The 25765-nt window shown below is 48.3% G+C and overlaps 1 protein-coding gene across 1 annotated transcript in view; it reads left to right on the top strand.

The window, feature by feature from the left end:
• Positions 1-25765, top strand: part of WDR70 (WD repeat domain 70) — a 140173-nt gene that overhangs the window by 6041 nt on the left and 108367 nt on the right. Inside the window, exons 4-7 of the mRNA XM_075267604.1 lie at positions 1597-1705; positions 5984-6134; positions 16988-17047; positions 19640-19773. Coding sequence (XP_075123705.1) covers positions 1597-1705; positions 5984-6134; positions 16988-17047; positions 19640-19773 — 454 coding nt within the window. The remainder of the gene's footprint in view (positions 1-1596; positions 1706-5983; positions 6135-16987; positions 17048-19639; positions 19774-25765) is intronic.

The following is a 25765-nucleotide window of genomic DNA, read 5'->3' as shown; positions in this document are numbered from 1 at the left end:
CCTGCACACAGTATTATCCCCCATAGTGGCCCCTGCACACAGTATTATGCCCCATAGTGGCCCCTGCACACAGTATTATGTCCATTAGTGGCCCCTGCACACAGTATTATCCCCCATAGTGGCCCCTACACACAGTATTATGCCCCATAGTGGCCCCTGCACACAGTATTATGCCCCATAGTGGCCCCTGCACACAGTATTATGTCCATTAGTGGCCCCTGCACACAGTATTATCCCCCATAGTGGCCCCTGCACACAGTATTATCCCCCATAGTGGCCCCTGCACACAGTATTGTGGCCCCTGCACATAGTATTATACCCCATAGTGGCCCCTGCACACAGTATTATGCCCCACTGTGGACACCCATGAACAATTATTATACTCTGGGGGTCTTTTCAGACTCTAGATTATAATAATCGGAGACTCAGGAGGAGATACCAACATAAAAACCACTGGTACCTACCTATCCCCTGCTCCGCTGCAGTCCTTGGTGGTGTCGGCCATCTTCAATGACGTCTGGGACGTCACATGACCCGGGACGCAGGGACGTCACACAAGTAGGCCTGTAGCCTGCCTGGAGAGGTAACACTGGTTTTTATGTTCCCTTACCTCCCCTGATCCTCCGATCATTATACTCAGGGGTCTGAAAAGACCTCCCGTGTATAACAATAGTGTTTGTGGGGCTCGTGGCATCACTGATCCCGGCCACTGCCAGGATTGGTAAGTAAATAGGGCCTGTAATGGCCTATTAAGAAAAAAAACCGCAGCGGTAGCTGTCGCCAGGCCCCTAATGTCCCGGGCCCTGTGGTAGCCGCTACCCTGGTAGGACCCATTTCTTCTCTGCAGCATGATTCAGCCCCTGTCTCCGCTCCTAGTAATGTCAGTACACCACACTTGCTGTTCCCGAGATTCTGGCAACAGAGACCGGAGTGGAAATGGGGAAAGGAGTATGAATTTTATTTATTTACTTTATTGTTTGATGCATTGTATAGTATAGTGGGGGCACCTTATACTGTGTGGGTCTATTGGGGGGGCACAATATACAGTGGGGTCTATATTAAGGGGGGCATTATACTGTGGGGTCTTCTTAACAGAGACATTATACAATGGGCCTATTGGGAAACATGAATCTATCTGGAGGGGACATTTATACTGTAGGGGCATTAGAAGTGGGGATGAATTAATGGAGACCTTATACTATGGGGGACTAGGTGGCTAGCAAAAGACTGTTTGGTCGACCAGTGAGCACGGTTCGCAAAACAGAAATAGGACCTGTCCTGGGTTCTGCTCACTACTCCATACACCGGATGTGTATGGTCATGTGTATAGGGCCATATAAACGAATGGGTCAGTGTGCTAGCTGTGAAAAACATGGCAAGCACACGGACTGTACCCTTGGCACATGAGGCCTTATGTGTGTGACCACAAGGGGGCATGATACCGTGTCAGAGCCGCTAAAGGGACACTGTACTGTGTGGGGGCACAAAGGGGAATCACTGGAAATGGACGGGGCCAAAGTGGGTGGGAAGTGGGGCTTACAATTCCTATGTTCCCCTGCTTTCACTCCTTTATACATTTTTTTTTCACCCATATAGAAGCACGAGAGAAAGAAGAGGAAGAAAATAAAGTAAAACCAAGTCCGCTGTCCGTGGCGTCTGGGTCTGGGCTGAGGAAGCAGAGCCAGAAAAGAGAGTCCAGCGCCAGGTACTACTCCTGTCCGGCACCATCACCCCCATCTTCCATAATATCACTATAGGCTTGTTTGGTGATTCTACTTTACAAAAGAAACAGAATCTGGAAAAGCTGAGGTTTTCTTGTAATAGGATATCTAGGAGCAGAAACAGCGCCACATCTGGCCATGGGCTGCACTTCAGCTGCTGCAATTTGATGGCTGAGGTGCAATGTCAGACATAGAAGAGGGTCTTAAAGTCCTGGATAGAACCTTAAAGGGGTTGTTCCATTAAGGATATTTATCCTGTGGATAGGGGATAACGTGTCAGATTGTGGGCCCCCCCCCCCCAGTGATCAGGAGGATTGAGGACTGAAAGTTCCAGATGTCTCCTCCATGTGCATAGAGCTCTAGTTCACTTGTGTCACCGGCACTTCAATATGGCTGCCGGGACTGCAGTCAGTGATATGTAGCTCCATGCACAAGGAGGAGACAGGGGGACCTTGTAGTGCACAACCCCTTTCAGGGCTCCTTTAGATGGCTGTCATTTATGGCACACATTATGTTTAGATGCATTATCCTATAGGGTCAGGTGCAGTCACACATACTATACACAGACACTTATCCTATAGGGTCAGGTGCAGTCACACATACTATGCACAGACACTTATCCTATAGGGTCAGGTGCAGTCACACATACTATACACAGACACTTATCCTATAGGGTCAGGTGCAGTCACACATACTATGCACAGACACTTATCCTATAGGGTCAGGTGCAGTCACACATACTATACACAGACACTTATCCTATAGGGTCAGGTACCGTCACACATACTATGCACAGACACTTATCCTATAGGGTCAGGTGCAGTCACACATACTATGCACAGACACTTATCCTATAGGGTCAGGTGCAGTCACACATACTATACACAGACACTTATCCTATAGGGTCAGGTGCAGTCACACATACTATGCACAGACACTTATCCTATAGGGTCAGGAGCAGTCACACTTACTATGCACAGACACTTATCCTATAGGGTCAGGTGCAGTCACACATACTATACACAGACACTTATCCTATAGGGTCAGGTGCAGTCACACATACTATGCACAGACACTTATCCTATAGGGTCAGGTGCAGTCACACATACTATGCACAGACACTTATCCTATAGGGTCAGGAGCAGTCACACTTACTATGCACAGACACTTATCCTATAGGGTCAGGTGCAGTTACACATACTATACAAAGACACTTATCCTATAGGGTCAGGAGCAGTCACACTTACTATGCACAGACACTTATCCTATAGGGTCAGGTGCAGTCACACATACTATACACAGACACTTATCCTATAGGGTCAGGTGCAGTCACACATACTATGCACAGACACTTATCCTATAGGGTCAGGTGCAGTCACACATACTATACACAGACACTTATCCTATAGGGTCAGGTGCAGTCACACATACTATGCTCAGATACTTATACTATAGGGTCAGGTGCAGTCACACATACTATACACAGACACTTATCCTATAGGGTCAGGAGCAGTCACACTTACTATGCACAGACACTTATCCTATAGGGTCAGGTGCAGTCACACATACTATACACAGACACTTATCCTATAGGGTCAGGTGCAGTCACACATACTATACACAGACACTTATCCTATAGGGTCAGGTGCAGTCACACATACTATGCACAGACACTTATCCTATAGGGTCAGGTGCAGTTACACATACTATGCACAGACACTTATCGTCTATCCTATAGGGTCAGGTACCGTCACACATACTATGCCCAGACACTTATCCTATAGGGTCAGGTGCAGTCACACATACTATGCTCAGATACTTATACTATAGGGTCAGGTGCAGTCACACATACTATCCACAGACACTTATCCTATAGGGTCAGGAGCAGTCACACATACTATGCCCAGACACTTATCCTATAGGGTCAGGTGCAGTCACACATACTATACACAGACACTTATCCTATAGGGTCAGGTGCAGTCACACATACTATGCACAGACACTTATCCTATAGGGTCAGGTGCAGTCACACATACTATGCCCAGACACTTATCCTATAGGGTCAGGAGCAGTCACACTTACTATGCACAGACACTTATCCTATAGGGTCAGGTACCGTCACACATACTATGCCCAGACACTTATCCTATAGGGTCAGGAGCAGTCACACTTACTATGCACAGACACTTATCCTATAGGGTCAGGTGCAGTCACACATACTATGCCCAGACACTTATCCTATAGGGTCAGGTGCAGTCACACATACTATGCACAGACACTTATCCTATAGGGTCAGGTACCGTCACACATACTATGCCCAGACACTTATCCTATAGGGTCAGGAGCAGTCACACTTACTATGCACAGACACTTATCCTATAGGGTCAGGTGCAGTCACACATACTATCCACAGACACTTATCCTATAGGGTCAGGTACCGTCACACATACTATGCCCAGACACTTATCCTATAGGGTCAGGTGCAGTCACACATACTATGCTCAGATACTTATACTATAGGGTCAGGTGCAGTCACACATACTATGCCCGGACACTTATCCTATAGGGTCAGGTGCAGTCACACATACTATACACAGACACTTATCCTATAGGGTCAGGTGCAGTCACACTTACTATGCACAGACACTTATCCTATAGGGTCAGGAGCAGTCACACTTACTATGCACAGACACTTATCCTATAGGGTCAGGTGCAGTTACACATACTATACACAGACACTTATCCTATAGGGTCAGGAGCAGTCACACTTACTATGCACAGACACTTATCCTATAGGGTCAGGTGCAGTCACACATACTATACACAGACACTTATCCTATAGGGTCAGGTGCAGTCACACATACTATGCACAGACACTTATCCTATAGGGTCAGGTGCAGTCACACATACTATGCCCAGACACTTATCCTATAGGGTCAGGTGCAGTCACACATACTATACACAGACACTTATCCTATAGGGTCAGGTGCAGTCACACATACTATACACAGACACTTATCCTATAGGGTCAGGTGCAGTCACACATACTATGCCCAGACACTTATCCTATAGGGTCAGGTGCAGTCACACATACTATGCACAGACACTTATCCTATAGGGTCAGGTGCAGTCACACATACTATACACAGACACTTATCGTCTATCCTATAGGGTCAGGTACCGTCACACATACTATGCCCAGACACTTATCCTATAGGGTCAGGTGCAGTCACACATACTATGCTCAGATACTTATACTATAGGGTCAGGTGCAGTCACACATACTATGCACAGACACTTATCCTATAGGGTCAGGTGCAGTCACACATACTATGCACAGACACTTATCCTATAGGGTCAGGTACCGTCACACATACTATGCCCAGACACTTATCCTATAGGGTCAGGAGCAGTCACACTTACTATGCACAGACACTTATCCTATAGGGTCAGGTGCAGTCACACATACTATGCCCAGACACTTATCCTATAGGGTCAGATGCAGTCACACATACTATGCACAGACACTTATCCTATAGGGTCAGGTGCAGTCACACATACTATACACAGACACTTATCCTATAGGGTCAGGTGCAGTTACACATACTATACACAGACACTTATCCTATAGGGTCAGGTGCAGTCACACATACTATGCTCAGATACTTATACTATAGGGTCAGGTGCAGTCACACATACTATGCCCGGACACTTATCCTATAGGGTCAGGTGCAGTCACACATACTATACACAGACACTTATCCTATAGGGTCAGGTGCAGTCACACATACTATGCTCAGATACTTATACTATAGGGTCAGGTGCAGTCACACATACTATGCCCGGACACTTATCCTATAGGGTCAGGTGCAGTCACACATACTATACACAGACACTTATCCTATAGGGTCAGGAGCAGTCACACATACTATGCACAGCCACTTATCATCTATCCTATAGGGTCAGGTGCAGTCACACATACTATGCCCAGACACTTATCCTATAGGGTCAGGTGCAGTCACACATACTATGCTCAGATACTTATCCTATAGGGTCAGGTGCAGTCACACATACTATGCACAGACACTTATCCTATAGGGTCAGGTGCAGTCACACATACTATACACAGACACTTATCCTATAGGGTCAGGTGCAGTCACACATACTATAAAACAGAGAAACAAATGTAAAAGCAGCTGATAAAATTGAATAATCTCCAGACATTCCCTTTATTGTGCCCTCCCTTGTCTGTTTTGCGGCAGTGACTCCGATGATAGCTCTGAGGATGAGTTGATTGGCCCCCCAGCACCCGGCAGCAGTTCTCAGGATGATGAAATGATCGGCCCCCCACTGCCACCAGGCTACAGAGACAGTGATGAGGATGATGATGACGAAGATGACGGAGATGATGATGTAAGTTTAAGCAGATGATGCCGACTCCTTCCAAAATGACCAAACTATGACTGTGGTGAGGAGGTCGGACCCCCTCAGTGAGTGATCTGCAGGATCTGACACCCAAATCCCGCACAGATCATCTGTTCTAGCAGCCTGTGGGTCCTGGAAGCTACTATCAGATGGGTAGTAATAGGAGCAGCACCGTCCAATGCATTGCAGCAGTCCCAGTGATCTATATGTGCTACATATCATATACCAGCCGTATAATAGCAGCTGCCAGAACAGCTGATCTGTGCAGGGGCTGGGTGTCAGACCCTTACAGATCACATACTGATGACCTGCATGCAGGCACCCTGAACCCTTAAGCTCCTTGCACATGACCATGCGCTTTGTCAGTATTCTAGCTATGTTTATCATCACTAGCACACTGACCCATACATCTGTATAGTGCTAAGGCTCGTATGTGAGGCTATTGTCCTGTTGAAAAATAAATGATGGTCCAACTAAACGCAAACCGGATGGAATAGCATGCCGCTGCAAGATGCTGTGGTAGCCATGCTGGTTCAGTATAAATCCCCAACAGTGTCCCCAGCTTGCCCCCCCCCCCCCCCACACACACACACACACCATCACACCTCCCCCTCCATTCTTCACGGTGGGAACCAGGCATGTAGAGTCCAGTCGTTCTCCTTTTCTGCGTCGCACAAAGACACGGTGGTTGGAACCAAAGATCTCAAATTTGGACTCATCAGACCAAAGCACAGATTTCCCCTGGTCTAATGTCCATTCCTTGTGTTCTCTTCTGTTGTTGCCTGTCCTTAGCAGTGGTTTTCTAGCAGCTATTTTACCATGAAGGCCGGCGGCTGCACAAAGTCTCCTCTTACCAGTTGTTGTAGAGATGTGTCTGCTGCTAGACCTCTGTGTGGCATTGACCTGCTCTCTAATCTGAGCTGCTGGTAACCTGCGATTTCTGAGGCTGGTGACTCGGATGAATTTATCCTCCGCAGCAGAGGTGACTCTTGGTCTTCCTTTCCTGGGGCGGTCCTTATCCTCTGCAGCAGAGGTGACTCTTGGTCTTCCTTTCCTGGGGCGCTCCTCATGTGAACCAGTTTCTTTGTAGCACTTGATGGTTTTTGCAACTGCACTTGAGGACACTTTCAAAGTTTTCCCAATTTTTCGGACTGACTGACCTTCATTTCTTAAAGTAATGATGGCCACTTGTTTTTCTTTACTTAGCTGCTTTTTTCTTGCCATAATACAATTTCTAACAGTCTATTCAGTAGGACTATTCGCTGTGTATCCACCTGACTTCTGCACAACACAACGGATGGTCCCAACCCCATTTATAAGGCAAGAAATCCCACTTATTAAACCTGACAGGGCACACCTGTGAAGTGAGAACCATTACCGGTGACTACCTCATGAAGCTCATCAAGAGAATGTCAAGAGTGTGCAAAACAGGAATCAAAGCAAAAGGTGGCTACTGTGAAGAACCGAGAATATAAGACAGATTTTCAGTTGTCACACTTTTTTGTTCAGTATATAATTCCACGTGTTACTTCATAGTTTTGATGCCTTCAGTGTGAATCTACAATTGTCACAGTCATGAAAATACAGAAAACTCTTTGAATGAGAAGATGTGTCCAAACATTTGGTCTGTCCCGTGTATATACTGCATATTATAGCTATATCCTTCGCTCAGGAGTCACCTCAGTGTTCTGATGACGCTCTGTGATTCCAAGCTTTCCCAAAATTCCTGGAAATTCAAGAGGTTTTGTGGAATGCCGCTGTCCCACATCTATAAATTTAGTCGCAGTCCTCCGCCAGCGTTGTGTAAGTCATAACATAGCGTATAGGAGGCGGTGATGTATAGTCCAGGTGGGTGGCATGCTCAGCGTGCCAAATATGTGGGCTTTAATGTATGTCCAGGCTGGAAGACCCCTCGTCTATCATTTCGGGCCCCCTCTCGCAGCGTCGGCAGGGTAGACCGCCACGCAGCAGATTGTTATGTCTGCCAGATAATCCACACTTGGAGCTGCGCCCTTGATCAGCGTGGACCCTCCAGGTTTTAGAAATCCCCCTATTTGGGATCGTCTCTCCTGGCGGTGACTAATGTTAGAATCGTATGATATAATCGTCATGCTGAACGCCTCTACCGGCGATAGTGCAGCGGCGGTTTCCGTAAACGAAAGCACAGATTACTCTGTAAACGATGCACAGATTTTTCGTTCCTGCCGTCACATGGCGCGGAGCCATCCTGACACTTGTGGTGACTCCATCCTTTATCTATGTCATGTGCCGAGGGGCGCTCTACAGGGTAGGGGGGTGCTAGGCCGGATCCATCACGCTCATGGGCACAGGGTAGGAGGGATCTCCAATGAAGAGTTTCTGTATGTCCGTGCAAAACTTGTGAATTTGGTGCCAGTAGGGGGCAGTAAAGCCATTCGTTTATATCACAGGGATCTCCATTGCTGTTTATAGGATCCTTTTTTTTTTTTTCCTGAATTCGCACAAACCTCAGTGAATGGAAGACGTCTCAGCTATCGGATTGCGATATCTGTTTCTAGGAAAGTTGAGTGGCCATTGTCCCTTAAAGACGTTGTCCAAGATTTACCTATTGATGACTTCTCCTTAGGACATCAATGGGTTAAATTTATTAAGACCGGTCTCGATAAACGACCCAACTGGCTCAGGAAAAGGGAGACTTACGAAGAGGCTGCAGACTTTTCATAAAACGTTCGGACAGTCCTGCGTCAGGTCGGGACAGGCGATAGATTTCCATTGGAAATCACACCAGAAGCCATGACACCTTGGGGCTTATGGTGCAAGAACGGGCCTTGACCCCTTGGAACCCGCGCCAGTCACACTGTTAAAGAGGCTGCAGCGTGCTCCGGAGTGCTACAGTCTCTTATTTGTGTCGATGACATCACTTTTAGTAGTCACATGGTACATCGGCAGCTTAGCCCCATTCAAGTGAATGGAGCTAGGCTGCAATACCAAGAGCAGCCACTATACGTTGTATGGTGCTGTGCTTTGTATTAAGTGGTATTAAGTGACCAGCTGATCTGTGAGGGTCCTGGGTGTTGACCCTTCGATGTAACCGGTAAAATCCACTGCAAATTTTCAGTAAAATCCTTGTGACACCCACGGTCGTGCATATGGGGCCACAGTGTCCGTGTGCTATCCGATATTATGGGTCCGTGATGACCGGGACTGAGCTTTTGGCTACCATAATTAGAAGACGGGGTACATCCTCTCCTAGCCAGGCCGTTTACAAGTCTGGGAAAGCTGGGTGACGTCCAACTGTAATCCTCGCATGGTATAAGAATGATGGGAGACTCCCCACTTGAGGCTGTAGAAGTGGCCGTCCGCAGGAAGTGACCCCGGGGTGTCTCCAGGCTTCTCCCATCCTCGGCTCTAAATATGGCCGGCGTCTTGTGCGCGATCCTATCACTCTGACAAATGGCCTTTTGTTTAGATTCTATTGTGGAGCGGACAGAGGAGGGAAGCGATGGAGTAATCCTCACGTCAGGTCACCGGCAGGAAGTTCTTCAAGTCTCATTCGTTTACGTTTTATTTAGAAGAGGGTGCGAGCGAAAGGAAAAGAGAGAGCGATGGTGTCCTCTACTGCCTAGTGGCCTTAAAGGGGCGCTCCACACCCTACGTTGTGACTTTAAGCTGCTCAGTGTCCCCTGTGATGGCATCTCCAGCTAGTGGGGAAACCTGGCAATAAGTGTTAAATTTCCCTGCAGCGCCACCACAGGGGATATGAAGTATTACACAGTGTCCATTTGTAATGCAGGACAGGTCAGGTCCTCCAGAGAGAGACGCTCTTTGTAAAAAGCTTAGGACCCTGAACACACTGTATTTATATTGACTGTACACCCCCTTTAAAGGGATTATTGATATCTTTAGGATAGAGCAATATCAGATTGGTGGGGGTCCGACAGACAGGACCCCCATAGAGTAGCTAGTTGAAGAGACTGCATTGCTTGGGTGAGCACGGCGATCTCTTCTCTGAAGGCGAGGACAGCGCCACACATTGTATAGTGGCTCTGCTTGGTATTGCAGCTGGCCATATGACCAATGAACGTGACCTCCCTGGCCAGTGAAGCAGAAGTTGCTGATCTGTGGCATTCCAGGTCTCGGGGCCCCCACTGATCCGATATTGATCTTTTGGATAGGTCAGCGGACTTTCTTCTTAATAATTGCTCTCCGAGGTCTTGTATCCACCAGGCAGGTATATTGTGACCAGACCAGCTTCCTTAGTGATGAGCGGTCCGTGCATTGTAACGTCTCGTCAGTGTTTACACCCGGCCGCCTCTTGTGTTTAGAGGACACCGCTGCCTGCTGTATTGTTCCTGCCATGGGGAGGAATAAGCTGGAGTCAGAGGACTGAGAAGTGAAGTGGTTGGTCTAGGTCTGCCCTGCTGTGACCTCGGTCACTCATGTGGGAAAGTCTGAGAAGATCTACTGACTGCGCTCCTCAATATATACAGTACAGGCCAAATGTTTGGACGCACCTTCTCATTCAAAGAGTTTTCTGTATTTTCATGACTATGATAATTGTAGATTCACACTGAAGGCATCAAAACTATGAAGCTGATGCAACGGTGAAACAAATAACCAGCGGCGTCCAGGACCTCCATTACTGAAGAGGATAGGCGTCCATTACTGAAGAGGATAGGCGTCCATTACTGAAGAGGATAGACCTCCATTACTGAAGAGGATAGGCGTCCATTACTGAAGAGGATAGACCTCCATTATTGAAGAGGATAGGCGTCCATTACTGAAGAGGATAGACCTCCATTATTGAAGAGGATAGGCCTCCATTACTGAAGAGGATAGGCGTCCATTACTGAAGAGGATAGGCCTCCATTACTGAAGAGGATAGACCTCCATTACTGAAGAGGATAGGCCTCCATTACTGAAGAGGATAGACCTCCATTACTGAAGAGGATAGGCCTCCATTACTGAAGAGGATAGACCTCCATTACTGAAGAGGATAGGCCTCCATTACTGAAGAGGATAGACCTCCATTACTGAAGAGGATAGGCCTCCATTACTGAAGAGGATAGGCGTCCATTACTGAAGAGGATAGGCCTCCATTACTGAAGAGGATAGACCTCCATTACTGAAGAGGATAGGCCTCCATTACTGAAGAGGATAGACCTCCATTACTGAAGAGGATAGACCTCCATTACTGAAGAGGATAGACCTCCATTACTGAAGAGGATAGGCGTCCATTACTGAAGAGGATAGGCGTCCATTACTGAAGAGGATAGGCGTCCATTACTGAAGAGGATAGACCTCCATTACTGAAGAGGATAGACCTCCATTACTGAAGAGGATAGGCGTCCATTACTGAAGAGGATAGGCGTCCATGACTGAAGAGGATAGACCTCCATGACTGAAGAGGATAGACCTCCATGACTGAAGAGGATAGACCTCCATGACTGAAGAGGATAAGCGTCCATTACTGAAGAGGATAGACCTCCATGACTGAAGAGGATAGACCTCCATGACTGAAGAGGATAGACCTCCATGACTGAAGAGGATAGACCTCCATTACTGAAGAGGATAGGCATCCATTACTGAGGAGGATAGGCGTCCATTACTGAAGAGGATAGACCTCCATTACTGAAGAGGATAGGCGTCCATTACTGAGGAGGATAGGCGTCCATGACTGAAGAGGATAGACCTCCATGACTGAAGAGGATAGACCTCCATTACTGAAGAGGATAGGCGTCCATTACTGAAGAGGATAGACCTCCATTACTGAAGAGGATAGACCTCCATTACTGAAGAGGATAGGCGTCCATTACTGAAGAGGATAGACCTCCATTACTGAAGAGGATAGACCTCCATTACTGAAGAGGATAGACCTCCATTACTGAGGAGGATAGGCGTCCATTACTGAGGAGGATAGGCGTCCATTACTGAGGAGGATAGGCGTCCATTACTGAGGAGGATAGACCTCCATTACTGAGGAGGATAGGCGTCCATTACTGAGGAGGATAGGCGTCCATTACTGAGGAGGATAGGCGTCCATTACTGAGGAGGATAGGCGTCCATTACTGAGGAGGATAGGCGTCCCTTACTGAGGAGGATAGGCGTCCCTTACTGAGGAGGATAGACCTCCATTACTGAGGAGGATAGGCGTCCATTACTGAGGAGGATAGGCGTCCATTACTGAGGAGGATAGACCTCCATTACTGAGGAGGATAGGCGTCCATTACTGAGGAGGATAGGCGTCCCTTACTGAGGAGGATAGGCGTCCATTACTGAGGAGGATAGGCGTCCCTTACTGAGGAGGATAGGCGTCCCTTACTGAGGAGGATAGGCGTCCCTTACTGAGGAGGATAGGCGTCCATTACTGAGGAGGATAGGCCTTCATTACTGAAGAGCACAGGCGTCCACACGTCCATTACTGAAGAGGATAGGCGTCCATTCCAGTCCAATGAGGTGTTAACCCCTTCTGTTGCTTCTTGTCCACAATGTTTGCCACCCTAGACTTGAGATCACTACCCCCCATTTCCTCCAGTCGTACTATCCGCCTATGCCGCCGTCGCCTCCGCACATCTCTTGCTGTGACTTCAGTTCATCGTTCTCCTGACCACCAGGACACATAACACTGACCAGCGCCTAGACACCCTAGTGGCGATATCTGGCATGTAGGTGAACAGGAGACCTTACACAACACTGGATACGACTTTGAGGTTTTATGTGGTTAAAAAAACTTTGCTTTAATCTGCCATTTGTGCCCCTCCCAGTTGACACAGATTGGAGCTAAGCACTTGACAATTTCATCTTTTGCAGATCTTGGTGACACCAACTTCTTCAATTCACAGAACCTGACTGAGCCCCTTTTTTGGGATTGTGAGTCCCTGTGTTGAGGAGAGTAGAAAGTGTTGTATAGGACACTGACCAGTAGGTGTCACTGTGCACATGCACATCAATGTAGTAGCGGCTGTGCAGACTATTGGCAGCCCATGAATTACATAGACCCCTTGGTCCGCCAGACAAGTGTCAGTGAGCGGAGGCCCCCGACCATGGCATCCATGTACCCTAATGGGGCGCACTCACAGGAGCTGCAACATGAAAGCTAGGTGACCATAAATATCTCTGGTTTTATAGGGTTGTGATTCAGATTCCTGGTAGGGTTTTGCATGAGATTAGAAAGTGCGCCACGCTTAGGTTGTGCCTGGTATTATCCTTTGCCCATATAGGTCCGAAATGCAATACCAGACACAACCAATGCACAAGAATGGCGCTATTTTTGGTGGAAAAAATGCAGACCCTTTGTTCTAGTCTTCTATAACCCATGGCACTGTGAGGGCACGTCTACACTGGATGACTCTGCTTCCCAATTGTGTGCGGGTACACTCTTGTTTCCATGATAGATAATCCTTTGGTGAATGTTCGGTGCGGTTCTTAGTCATTTCCTGCCAGGTCATGGACACCACATGCCTGAATTTATTCTTGTTTTCTGTGTTTGCGAGGACCTTGTGTACAAGGGGGTGGAGCTGGCATGGCTGGGCCCAGTGACTGTGATATCCAGGGGGCAACGTCTAGGGACTGGTATGAGAGCAGGGTTTGAGTAACCCCCATAACAGTGCCAGCTACACTGCACCCCCATACCATGAAAGTGCTAAGCTCAGTGGTCCCCTCCTCACAGTGGCAGCCTCTATGGACACTTCCCATTTGCCAGCACCTTTGGACCTCTCTTGTCGCAGTGCCTGCGTCTCTGGACCCCTCCTTGTCGCAGTAGGTGTATCTGTGGGCCCTTCCCCATCATAGTGCCTGTGTCTATGGGCCCTTCCCTGTCGTAGTGCCTGCCGCTCTGGGCTCTTCCCTCTCACAGTACCTGCCACTATGGACCCATCCTTGTCACTGTGTCTATGGACCCTTCCCAGTTGTAGTTCCTGCATCTGTGGACCCTTCCCCGTCATAGTGCCTGTGTCTGTGGACCCTTCTCCGTTGTAGTGCCTGCGTCTGTGGACCTTTCCCCATCGTAGTGCCTGCGTCTGTGGACCCTTCTCCGTTATAGTGCCTGCGTATGTGGACCCTTCTCCGTTGTAGTGCCTGTGTATGTGGACCCTTCTCCGTTGTAGTGCCTGCGTATGTGGACCCTTCTCCGTTGTAGTGCCTGCGTATGTGGACCCTTCTCCGTTGTAGTGCCTGTGTTTGTGGACCCTTCTCTGTCGTAGTGCCTGCGTATGTGGACCCTTCTCCGTTGTAGTGCCTGCGTATGTGGACCCTTCTCCGTTGTAGTGCCTGCGTATGTGGACCCTTCTCCGTTGTAGTGCCTGCGTATGTGGACCCTTCTCCGTTGTAGTGCCTGTGTTTGTGGACCCTTCTCTGTCATAGTGCCTGCGTATGTGGACCCTTCTCCGTTGTAGTGCCTGCGTATGTGGACCCTTCTCCGTTGTAGTGCCTGCGTATGTGGACCCTTCTCCGTTGTAGTGCCTGCGTATGTGGACCCTTCTCCGTTGTAGTGCCTGCGTATGTGGACCCTTCTCCGTTGTAGTGCCTGCGTATGTGGACCCTTCTCCGTTGTAGTGCCTGCGTATGTGGACCCTTCTCCGTTGTAGTGCCTGTGTTTGTGGACCCTTCTCTGTCATAGTGCCTGCGTATGTGGACCCTTCTCCGTTGTAGTGCCTGCGTATGTGGACCCTTCTCCGTTGTAGTGCCTGCGTATGTGGACCCTTCTCCGTTGTAGTGCCTGCGTATGTGGACCCTTCTCCGTTGTAGTGCCTGTGTTTGTGGACCCTTCTCTGTCGTAGTGCCTGTGTCTGTGGACCCTTCTCCGTTGTAGTGCCTGTGTCTGTGGACCCTTCCCCATTATAGTGCCTGTCTCTCTGGGCCCTTCCATGTCGTAGTACCTGCCTGCTTCTCTGTACGCCTGCCCATTGCAGTGCCTGCCTCTCTGGACCCATCCTTGTTGCAGTGCCTGCATCTGTGGACCCTTCCCCGTCGTAGTGCCTGTGTCTGTGGACCCTTCCCCGTCGTAGTGCCTGCATCTGTGGACCCTTCCCTGTTATAGTGCCTGTTTCTCTGGGCCCTTCCATGTCGCAGTACCTGCCTGCTTCTCTGTATCCCTCCCCATCGCAGTGCCTGCCTCTCTGGACCCATCCTTGTTGCAGTACCTGCGTCTGTGGACCCTTCCCCGTCAGTGCCTGGCTCATTGGTTCCCCCATCACTGACTTGGCCACTACTTATCAGGGCAAGCCTTGTTTTCCAGCAGTTGACTATTAGCCTATGTTCACCCATTGATATGAATGAGAGGCGGGTATACAGCTAGCATTTTTGCAGTGTTTTTTTTTCCTATCACCCATTCATTTCAATGGGCTTTGCGAGACAGAATCTGCCTGATGAAGACGCCTTTTGTTCCTTCTACCTGATAATAAACCCGTCTGAGTCCCAATTGAAATGAATGGGAGAGTTGGGAGGTTTTTTATTGAGGAAGCTTCATGTGCACTTACCCTTGCAAGTCCTTTCTGCCACCGGTGGCCCTGAGATCTGCACCATATATGAGAGCGTCTTTCACATGTCACTGCCTCTCCATGAAGCAGGCCACTCTACAAACTTGTAGGGCGAGTTCCCTTTAAGAAACCCTTTTCCGTCCCTCTGGTGACTTGTGCGTCTTGTAAGACGTTACCCCAGAGGAATGAGCGGCCGGGCTGGAATGGTTGGTGTTGTGATGGATTTGTCTGAACTGCGTCTCTGAATCTCATGGCCGCGGGCAGGAATGTGAGCGCGATATTCAGCGGGATGTCATCGTATCCATCGTAATCAGCAGAGCAAACATGGCGCTGTTTGTAATGTCAGCGAGCGGTCACACTGCTGCACTGTCTATTCTATGGGGGTTCCCAGTGCTTTATGACCTGTCATGGCGTCTTCCATAGCTCATTCATTTCAGTAGTGAGCGCCGGCCCCTGTCATAGAAGCTAGAAATAACCCCGGCCTCCATTTTGCCCCCACACCAATTATATTAGTGGTAACCGTTTCTTCCAAGTTATAAACCAATTCTAAGGGGGGTGGCTCTATGATAAAGTGCAGGAATGTACACAGAAATCGTAGTACCCCATAGTAAGGCTCAACATGGGCCCAATCCTCACTTTATTACACACAGCTTGAAAAGTATAATGCAATCTTCCTGCAGCTACCACTAGGGGAGCTCACTGTATATAGATTATACAGCCACCACTAGGGGGCGTTCACTACATACAGATTATACAGTCACCACTAGTAGGAACTCACTACATACAGATTATACAGCCACCACTAGAGGGAGCTCACTACATACAGATTACACAGTCACCACTAGGGGGAGGTCACTACATACAGATTATACAGTCACCACTAGGGGAGCTCACTACATATGGGTTATACAGCCACCATTTGGGGGAGCTCACTACATACAGATTATACATCCACCATTAGGGGAGCTCACTACATACAGATTATACATCCACCATTAGGGGAGCTCACTACATACAGATTATACAGTCACCACTAATAGGAGCTCACTACATACAGATTATACAGTCACCACTAGGGGGAGGTCACTACATACAGATTATACAGTCACCACTAGGGGGAGGTCACTACATACAGATTATACAGTCACCACTAGGGGGAGGTCACTACATACAGATTATACAGTCACCACTAGGGGGAGCTCACTACATACAGATTATACAGCCACCACTAGGGGGAGCTTACTCCATATGGATTATACAGCCACCACTAGGGGAGCTCACTACATATGGATTATACAGCCATCACTAGGAGGAGCTCACTAGAGCTTCGCACAGGATACAGGAATAGTATATACTCTCATCTTACATCCATGTTTTCTGTTCCAGAACCCCATTAAAAGGATCCCGGACTCACATGAGATCACCCTTCAGCACGGCACAAAGACAGTAAGTGATCCTCTATTATGTATTTACTTACCTTTTATTCACAAGCATTTTATGTATTATCATGATTCTAATGAAGGAAGCGTCTCAAGATGTCTGTGAGTGCAGATTAAGCCACACCCCTGCTTAGTGCTACATAAGCCACACCCCTGCTTAGTGCTACATAAGCCACACTCCCGTTTAGAGCTACATAAGCCACACCCTTGCTCTGTGCAGTCCTGGTCCCACCCATATGACATGTGACCGGAATGCTATATCCATCCAGCAGATTGGTGTCATGACTGGTCCATTTGCTACAGTGTCCTGGTGTGGGCGTGCAGAGCGGAGCCTCCGCCCCTCTGCTGATGCTTATATCTCAGCCTGATCTCCCCGGAGACTGGTAGCCTAAACATTTTGGGATATTTTTACATATAAACTTTTCATTCTTCCACGAAGCGCCGCACCTCTGTGTCTGACCGCCTCATCAGTTCGGTCCTTTCAAGGAATTGTGTTAATACAGAATTTCACAACTCAAGTCGTGTGATGGACACGCAGGTGCACGGCTCGTAACAGTACAGCGATCACATGACTAGGAGCGAGAAAACAATGGCATAAGCAGAGCTCCGCTCCCTGCCATCCTCTCTCCTCCCGACTGCACCACTAACAGCATCCAGCAATCCATCGCAGACTGAAGGTTATTGGCAGGTCCCGGCATCTCCAGTCACCCATCCCTGCCTCTATCTTTGTTCATTGCATTGTTCTCCCTCACAGTCGACCCGAGGTCCTGTATTCGGTCTCCGCCTCAGTACCTAGTAATCTTTCCCTTGGCAATCCCAACCTAATAAAGTTATTTAGGGCAACTTCTCTCCCTAGATGGGCTTCCCCTCTACCCCCCCCCCTCTGTCCTCTACCCCCCCCTCTGTCCTCTACCCCCCCCTCTGTCCTCTACCCCCCCCCCTCTGTCCTCTACCCCCCCCCTCTGTCCTCTACCCCCCCCTCTGTCCTCTACCCCCCCCTCTGTCCTCTACCCCCCCCTCTGTCCTCTACCCCCCCTTCTGTCCTCTACCCCCTTCTGTCCTCTACCCCCTTCTGTCCTCTACCCCCTTCTGTCCTCTACCCCCCTTCTGTCCTCTACCCCCCTTCTGTCCTCTACCCTCCCTCTGTCCTCTACCCTCCCTCTGTCCTCTACCCTCCCTCTGTCCTCTACCCTCCCTCTGTCCTCTACCCGCCTCTGTCCTCTACTTCCCTCTGTCCTCTACTCCTCTGTCCTCTTCCCCCTCTACCTTCCCTGTCTTCTTCCCCCTCTACCTTCCCTGTCCTCTTCCCCCTCTATCTTCCCTGTCCTCTTCCCCCTCTACCCCCCCCATCCTCTTCCCCCTCTACCTTCCCTGTCTTCTTCCCCCTCTACCTTCCCTGTCTTCTTCCCCCTCTACCTTCCCTGTCCTCTTCCCCCTCTATCTTCCCTGTCCTCTTCCCCCTCTACCCCCCCCCGTCCTCTTCCCCCTCTACCCCCCCCCCGTCCTCTTCCCCCTCTACCTTCCCTGTCTTCTTCCCCCTCTACCTTCCCTGTCCTCCTCCCCCTCTACCTTCCCTGTCCTCCTCCCCCTCTACCTTCCCTGTCCTCCTCCTCCTCTACCCCCCCATCCTCTACCCCCTCCCCCCCATCCTCTTCCCCCTCTACCTTCCCTCCTTTTCGGTTAATTTGTTCTTTTTCAATCCTTAACTTGTGCCTTATTCTTTAGATTAGATTGTCAGCTCTGAGGGGACCTCTGTGGTCAGTCCTGGACGATGTATAGGACGTACCACATCATGTATCCCGTTCGCTCTCATGTCAGGCTTTACTTACTATGATGATCTGTGCCTGACACTGTATTATCCCTGTTAAATTGCCCTTCACCAGGAGCACAAAAGACTCCCATTTGGGATTTCAATTGTCCTTGGATCCTTCTACTTAGAGAGTCATTGAAGCAAAACGGAGGTCAAGAAAGTTCTTCTGGCTCAATCTGAGAGTCTCCAAACCAGCTCCTAAATCTTCTCCCTGAAATCTTTGACCTCTTATAGGAGACTTTTTAAAGTGTCGGGCACCATAAAGTCAAAGAACAAAGCCCGGTGATTAATGTGGGGACAGATAAAGGGGGGCACACAAGGCTCCTTTCATGGGGTGGGGGGCAGAGACGCTCCATGTTCCCCTGTGTACCACCAAGGGTGTCACCTCTTCCTCAGCTGGTATCTGAAGTTGAGTTGAAGATTTGGATTTGGGTTTAAAGGGGAAATTAGTAATTGATTTACTAAGTGTGACCCTGAGGGCGACCCCATGAGCCTTCTTTATTCTTTGGGACCTTTGTGACATTATGCAGAAGGTTTCCTATCTGTAGATCACTGTGTTATCTGCTGTACAGGCAGATTGGGGCTGTATGTATCTGATTTACGTCTTCACCACTGCTATAGTATTACAAGTCACTTGCGGTCACGCGGGAGAGACTGTGCTGTCCGTTACAGTTTCCCCAAAACCCTTAAAGGGGCATTCCCATCTCAGCAAGTCATGCCCTATCCACTGTGTGTATCTATTAGTATGTAGTTTATACTATTTGTAATGTTGTCACTTGTCTCGTCTAGGTCTCTGCTCTGGGGTTGGACCCTTCTGGTGCCCGTCTCGTCACTGGCGGCTATGATTATGACGTCAAGTTTTGGGATTTTGCCGGAATGGATGCTTCTCTCCAGGCGTTCAGATCTCATCAGCCATGTGAATGGTAAGACGTTGTTAGCTAAAATGGTTTCTCGGCAGTTGTCTCCCTTTATCTTAAAGGGGATCTTTCACCACCTCCATAAACTCCAAATCCTTGTGTACTTTAATAGACATTGCTCCAATGATTCTGGCGCAGTTGGAATTTTTTCTCTAGCCCTCACCATTCCTGAGCAATCATTTGTTATTTTCAGCACCCGGTATGAAAATTGGGCTCTCTATTGTCTGGTGGGCGGTCCTGAGCTGGAGCAGATAGTCTGGGATCCGCCCACCTGGCATGAGAGCACATAGTCTGTGCAGAAACTAACAGGACCAATTTCTCAGGAACGGTGGGGGCTAGAGAAAAAATTACAACTGCGCCGGAATCTGTGGAATGCCTCCTATTAAAGGATGCAAAGAGTTAGAGTTGGTGGGGGTGGTTAAAGGTTCTCTTTAAAGGGGTTTATAATATGTGACGTGTAGAGTATTTTCTAGCATCAACTAGGAAACATGGAGGTTGACTGGGGACCGGAAAAAGAATAATGGGGACGCAATTTTTATGACTAGGTGGATCAGACTTACACTGGCATGGGAATCTTTAAGGGGAGCTCCAGATAAGTTAGGAGGGCCTAGGTTAGATTGGGGTCATATGTGTAGTTGTGAAGGCCTGTCTTCTGGTGCTGGTTAATACTACCACACTTCTAACCATCTGTGACAGGAGGAGGATTTATCGAAAGACTTTGAGTCTTGTGAGTGACAACGTAAGGAAACCGCTACGTATAAAGTTTAGTGATGTTAACCTGTTATGAATTACGGACCTCCCGGCTTGTATTGCAAAATTAATAATAACCCCCTTCATGTCAAATTCCTAAATTCAGCCCTACAGAATGTAAAGATATATGAGAGACTGCAAGCAGAGGTCTCACGTGTTGGATTTGTCCATGTTTCGGCAGGTTAGTTGGAAAATCAGGGCTTAAAGGGGATGCACATAATTACAAGAAATATATACTAAGAGCACCCAATAATAACAACAACCCTAAGTCGACGAGAAGGGAGTATGCCTGGACGATCAGACTACAAAGGGTTTCTTTGTAGTCTGTTACCTTGGAGACTTGTAGATCTTCAATGGAAGGTGCACAAAATGGTACTCAAGGCCCTTCGAGCAGAAGGAGATGACACTTCTTCCAAGTATTAACAACTAGCGTGTGCCTACGACTTCGTCTGCGGGTTGGGTGTGGCGCTGAGTCGCCTCTATGTACAGTGCCTACAAGTAGTATTCAACCCCCTGCCGATTTAGCAGGTTTGATAAGATGCAAATAAGTTAGAGCCTTCAAACTTCAAACAAGAGCAGGATTTATTAACAGATGCATAAATTTTACAAACCAAAAAGTTATGTTGCTCAGTTAAATTTTAATAAATTTTAAACATAAAAGTGTGGGTCAATTATTATTCAACCCCTAGGTTTAATATTTTGTGGAATAACCCTTGTTTGCAATTACAGCTAATAATCGTCTTTTATAAGACCTGATCAGGCCGGCACAGGTCTCTGGAGTTATCTTGGCCCATGTAGATCTTCTCCAAGTTATCTAGGTTCTTTGGGTGTCTCATGTGGACTTTAATCTTGAGCTCCTTCCACAAGTTTTCAATTGGGTTAAGGTCAGGAGACTGACTAGGCCACTGCAACACCTTGATTTTTTCCCTCTTGAACCAGGCCTTGGTTTTCTTGGCTGTGTGCTTTGGGTCGTTGTCTTGTTGGAAGATGAAATGACGACCCATCTTAAGATCCTTGATGGAGGAGCGGAGGTTCTTGGCCAAAATCTCCAGGTAGGCCGTGCTATCCATCTTCCCATGGATGCGGATCAGATGGCCAGGCCCCTTGGCTGAGAAGCAGCCCCACAGCATGATGCTGCCACCACCATGCTTGACTGTAGGGATGGTATTCTTGGGGTCGTATGCAGTGCCATCCAGTCTCCAAACGTCACGTGTGTGGTTGGCACCAAAGATCTCGATCTTGGTCTCATCAGACCAGAGAACCTTGAACCAGTCTGTCTCAGAGTCCTCCAAGTGATCATGAGCAAATTGTAGACGAGCCTTGACATGACGCTTTGAAAGTAAAGGTACCTTACGGGCTTGTCTGGAACGGAGACCATTGCGGTGGAGTACGTTACTTATGGTATTGACTGAAACCAATGTCCCCACTGCCATGAGATCTTCCTGGAGCTCCTTCCTTGTTGTCCTTGGGTTAGCCTTGACTCTTCGGGCAAGCCTGGCCTTGGCACGGGAGGAAACTTTCAAAGGCTGTCCAGGCCGTGGAAGGCTAACAGTAGTTCCATAAGCCTTCCACTTCCGGATGATGCTCCCAACAGTGGAGACAGGTAGGTCCAACTCCTTGGAAAGGGTTTTGTACCCCTTGCCAGCCTTGTGACCCTCCACGATCTTGTCTCTGATGGCCTTGGAATGCTCCTTTGTCTTTCCCATGTTGACCATGTATGAGTGCTGTTCACAAGTTTGGGGAGGGTCTTAAATAGTCAGAAAAGGCTGGAAAAAGAGATAATTAATCCAAACATGTGAAGCTCATTGTTCTTTGTGCCTGAACTACTTCTTAATACTTTAGGGGAACCAAACAGAATTCTGGTGGTTTGAGGGGTTGAATAATAAATGACCCTCTGAATAAACTTTTCACAATTTAAAAAAAAATTAAACAAAGAAATAACATTCTTTTTTGCTGCAGTGCATTTCACACTTCCAGGCTGATCTTCAGTTCAAATGTCACAATGCCAAGTTAATTACGAATGTGTAAACCTGCTAAATCTGCAGGGGGTTGAATACTACTTGTAGGCACTGTAGCAAATTTCTGTTGGTTATGATCCGCCGCGCCACTTACGCAAACGCCCCTTCCCTCGCGCCCATGACAGCCGCCGTCCCTCGCGGCGTGCGACAACTGCCCCCGTGGGTTCAACTTCACAGGTTGAACTGCACCCGGCCCCACTGTACTCGCCAAAGCGGTCAAGGCGATACACTGCTCGCGCACCCGCAACCTAAGCCTCTCCCGACCGTGTGTTGGTGTGGCTGTAAACTAAGCCAGCATGTGCAATGCACTCCCGAACATGTGTTTGCAAGCGGCTGTAACCTAAACCGGCACGTGCGGTCCTCTCCCGAACGTGTGGTCGCACGCCCGTTAGCTAAGCCGGCATGTGCGCTCCTCGGCCTAGCGCGCGCGAGACGCCATTGTCTTCGGTTCGCAGTGTGGCTGTTAGCTCCGCCAACACAGCAGGGCCAGCCAATCGAGGAACGGCTCAGAGACCTAGGATGACGTCATCTCAGGTCCTTGAGTATAGCCCGACATACACTCACCAGCCACTTTATTAGGTACACCTGTCCAACTGCTCGTTAACACTTAATTTCTAATCAGCCAATCACATGGCGGCAACTCAGTGCATTTAGGCATGTAGACATGGTCAAGACAATCTCCTGCAGTTCAAACCGAGCATCAGTATGGGGAAGAAAGGTGATTTGAGTGCCTTTGAACGTGGCATGGTTGTTGGTGCCAGAAGGGCTGGTCTGAGTATTTCAGAAACTGCTGATCTACTGGGATTTTCACGAACAACCATCTCTAGGGTTTACAGAGAATGGTCCGAAAAAGAAAAAACATCCAGTGAGCGGCAGTTCTGTGGGCGGAAATGCGTTGTTGATGCCAGAGGTCAGAGGAGAATGGCCAGACTGGTTCGAGCTGATAGAAAGGCAACAGTGACTCAAATAGCCACCCGTTACAACCAAGGTAGCCAGAAGAGCATCTCTGAACGCCGCACAGTACGTCCAACTTTGAGGCTACAGATGGGCTACAGCAGCAGAAGACCACACCGGGTGCCACTCCTTTCAGCTAAGAACAGGAAACTGAGGCTACAATTTGCACAAGCTCATCGAAATTGGACAATTGAAGATTGGAAAAACGTTGCCTGGTCTGATGAGTCTCGATTTCTGCTGCGACATTCGGATGGTAGGGTCAGAATTTGGGGTCAACAACATGAAAGCATGGATCCATCCTGCCTTGTATCAACGGTTCAGGCTGGTGGTGGTGGTGTCATGGTGTGGGGAATATTTTCTTGGCACTCTTTGGGCCCATTGGTACCAATTGAGCATCGTTGCAACGCCAAAGCCTACCTGAGTATTGTTGCTGACCATGTCCATCCCTTTATGACCACAATGTACCCAACATCTGATGGCTACTTTCAGCAGGATAATGCAATGCCATGTCATAAAGCTGGAATCATCTCAGACTGGTTTCTTGAACATGACAATGAGTTCACTGTACTCCAATGGCCTCCACAGTCACCAGATCTCAATCCAATAGAGGAGCATCTTTGGGATGTGGTGGAACGGGAGATTCGCATCATGGATGTGCAGCTGACAAATCTGCGGCAACTGTGTGATGCCATCATGTCAATATGGACCAAAATCTCTGAGGAATGCTTCCAGCACCTTGTTGAATCTATGCCACGAAGAATTGAGGCAGTTCTGAAGGCAAAAGGGGGTCCAACCCGTTACTAGCATGGTGTACCTAATAAAGTGGCCGGTGTGTGTATATAGAAGGACATATGACTGACGGCTCAGACTACATAGAGGTGGATTGTAGTCTGTTACCATGGAGGCTTGTAGCTCTGCAATACAAACTTAGGAACAAAACAATAGGAAATATCTAATAAAGACGATTTGCAAACTTGCTTCATTTTTTAACTATTAGTGCACTGGAAAAAACGTAACCAATTTATTACGAAAGTGGACAAATCCTTTAAATATACAGAACTGTGTGCGAGGGCTGCACAAGACTCTTCACCTATGTAGGTATTGCAGTGAGCGGTTCTGAAGGGGTTAATCTACACAAGGAGCCTTGTGCTCTATCTAAGGACTATTGCATAACGGATTGTAAGTACAAGTTTTGGGAGCCCAAGTCTTCGTCTGGCAGGACATTAATGGACATGGAGCTGCACTGAGGAGTGTGAAGGATTGGGGAGATTTGTATGACCGTACTTGTCCCAGCACGCTGAGCCCAGATAGAAAAACATCAACACAGCCCGTGATAAAGCAGCGTGCGCCCGTTGTATCAGCGCACCGCCCTGCCAGCATCCTCACTTACGGGAATATATGAGCCGGGGAAGCTGCCATGCTATTTGAAGAATTCGTTTTCAGGAACATTTTGTTTGCTTAACTCCTGTGAACGTATCGCATACCATCCCGCGACCAATGGCACCTCACAAGACGCAGCGCTTGTTTAATTGTAAAATACTAACATTGCCCTAATACAGGGCAAGTCATTGGCCCTCTGCCCTGGCCTTAGAGCTCATGCAAAAAGCCGTCCCCCGCCAGACCAGTTGGTTGTTATTGGTCGTGAGATTTGTTTATCATTTTTGAACATCCCCCATCTTTGTGACTGGGATTATTCCTACCATAGGGACAGCCATGAAGCTTTCCCGGGCTACTGAAAGGCAAAAAGTCCTATAGTGTATCATATTACAGTTTAAAACTGTGAAATATACAATATACAAAGTAATCTGCTCTGTGTCCCAGGGGATCAGCCATGTCCTTCTCACTTCCTGTGTCTGGGTGTAAGATAACTGACTGCAGCAGGAGCCTCCCCCCTCTTATTAAATGGGTGGTGAGAACTTATCAGAGATGGTGTATATAAACAAACTACGAGTCCGCTTGACCTAGGTTGACTAGATGGCGTAATATCCAAACGTGGCTCTGCCATATCCTCCTCGCTGATCTTTGTAAGACAACTGGCTGCAGCAGGAGCCTCCCCCCCTCTTATTAAATGGGTGTCGAGAACTTATCAGAAATGGTGTATATAAACAAACTCCAAGTCCACTTGACCTAGGTTGACTAGATGGTGTGGTAGTATTAACGAATATCCAAACGTGGCTCAGCCATATCCTCCTCACTGATCTTTGTCTGTAAGACGACTGGCTCCAGCAGGAGCCTCCCCCATCTTATGGTGGTGAGAACTGAGAGGGGAAGACTAA

Source organism: Leptodactylus fuscus, chromosome 1 (assembly GCF_031893055.1).
Source record: "Leptodactylus fuscus isolate aLepFus1 chromosome 1, aLepFus1.hap2, whole genome shotgun sequence".
Classification (NCBI taxonomy): Eukaryota; Metazoa; Chordata; class Amphibia; order Anura; family Leptodactylidae; genus Leptodactylus; species Leptodactylus fuscus.
Note: the sequence above shows the minus strand (reverse complement) of the source record. Positions and strands in the feature narration are given on the sequence as shown.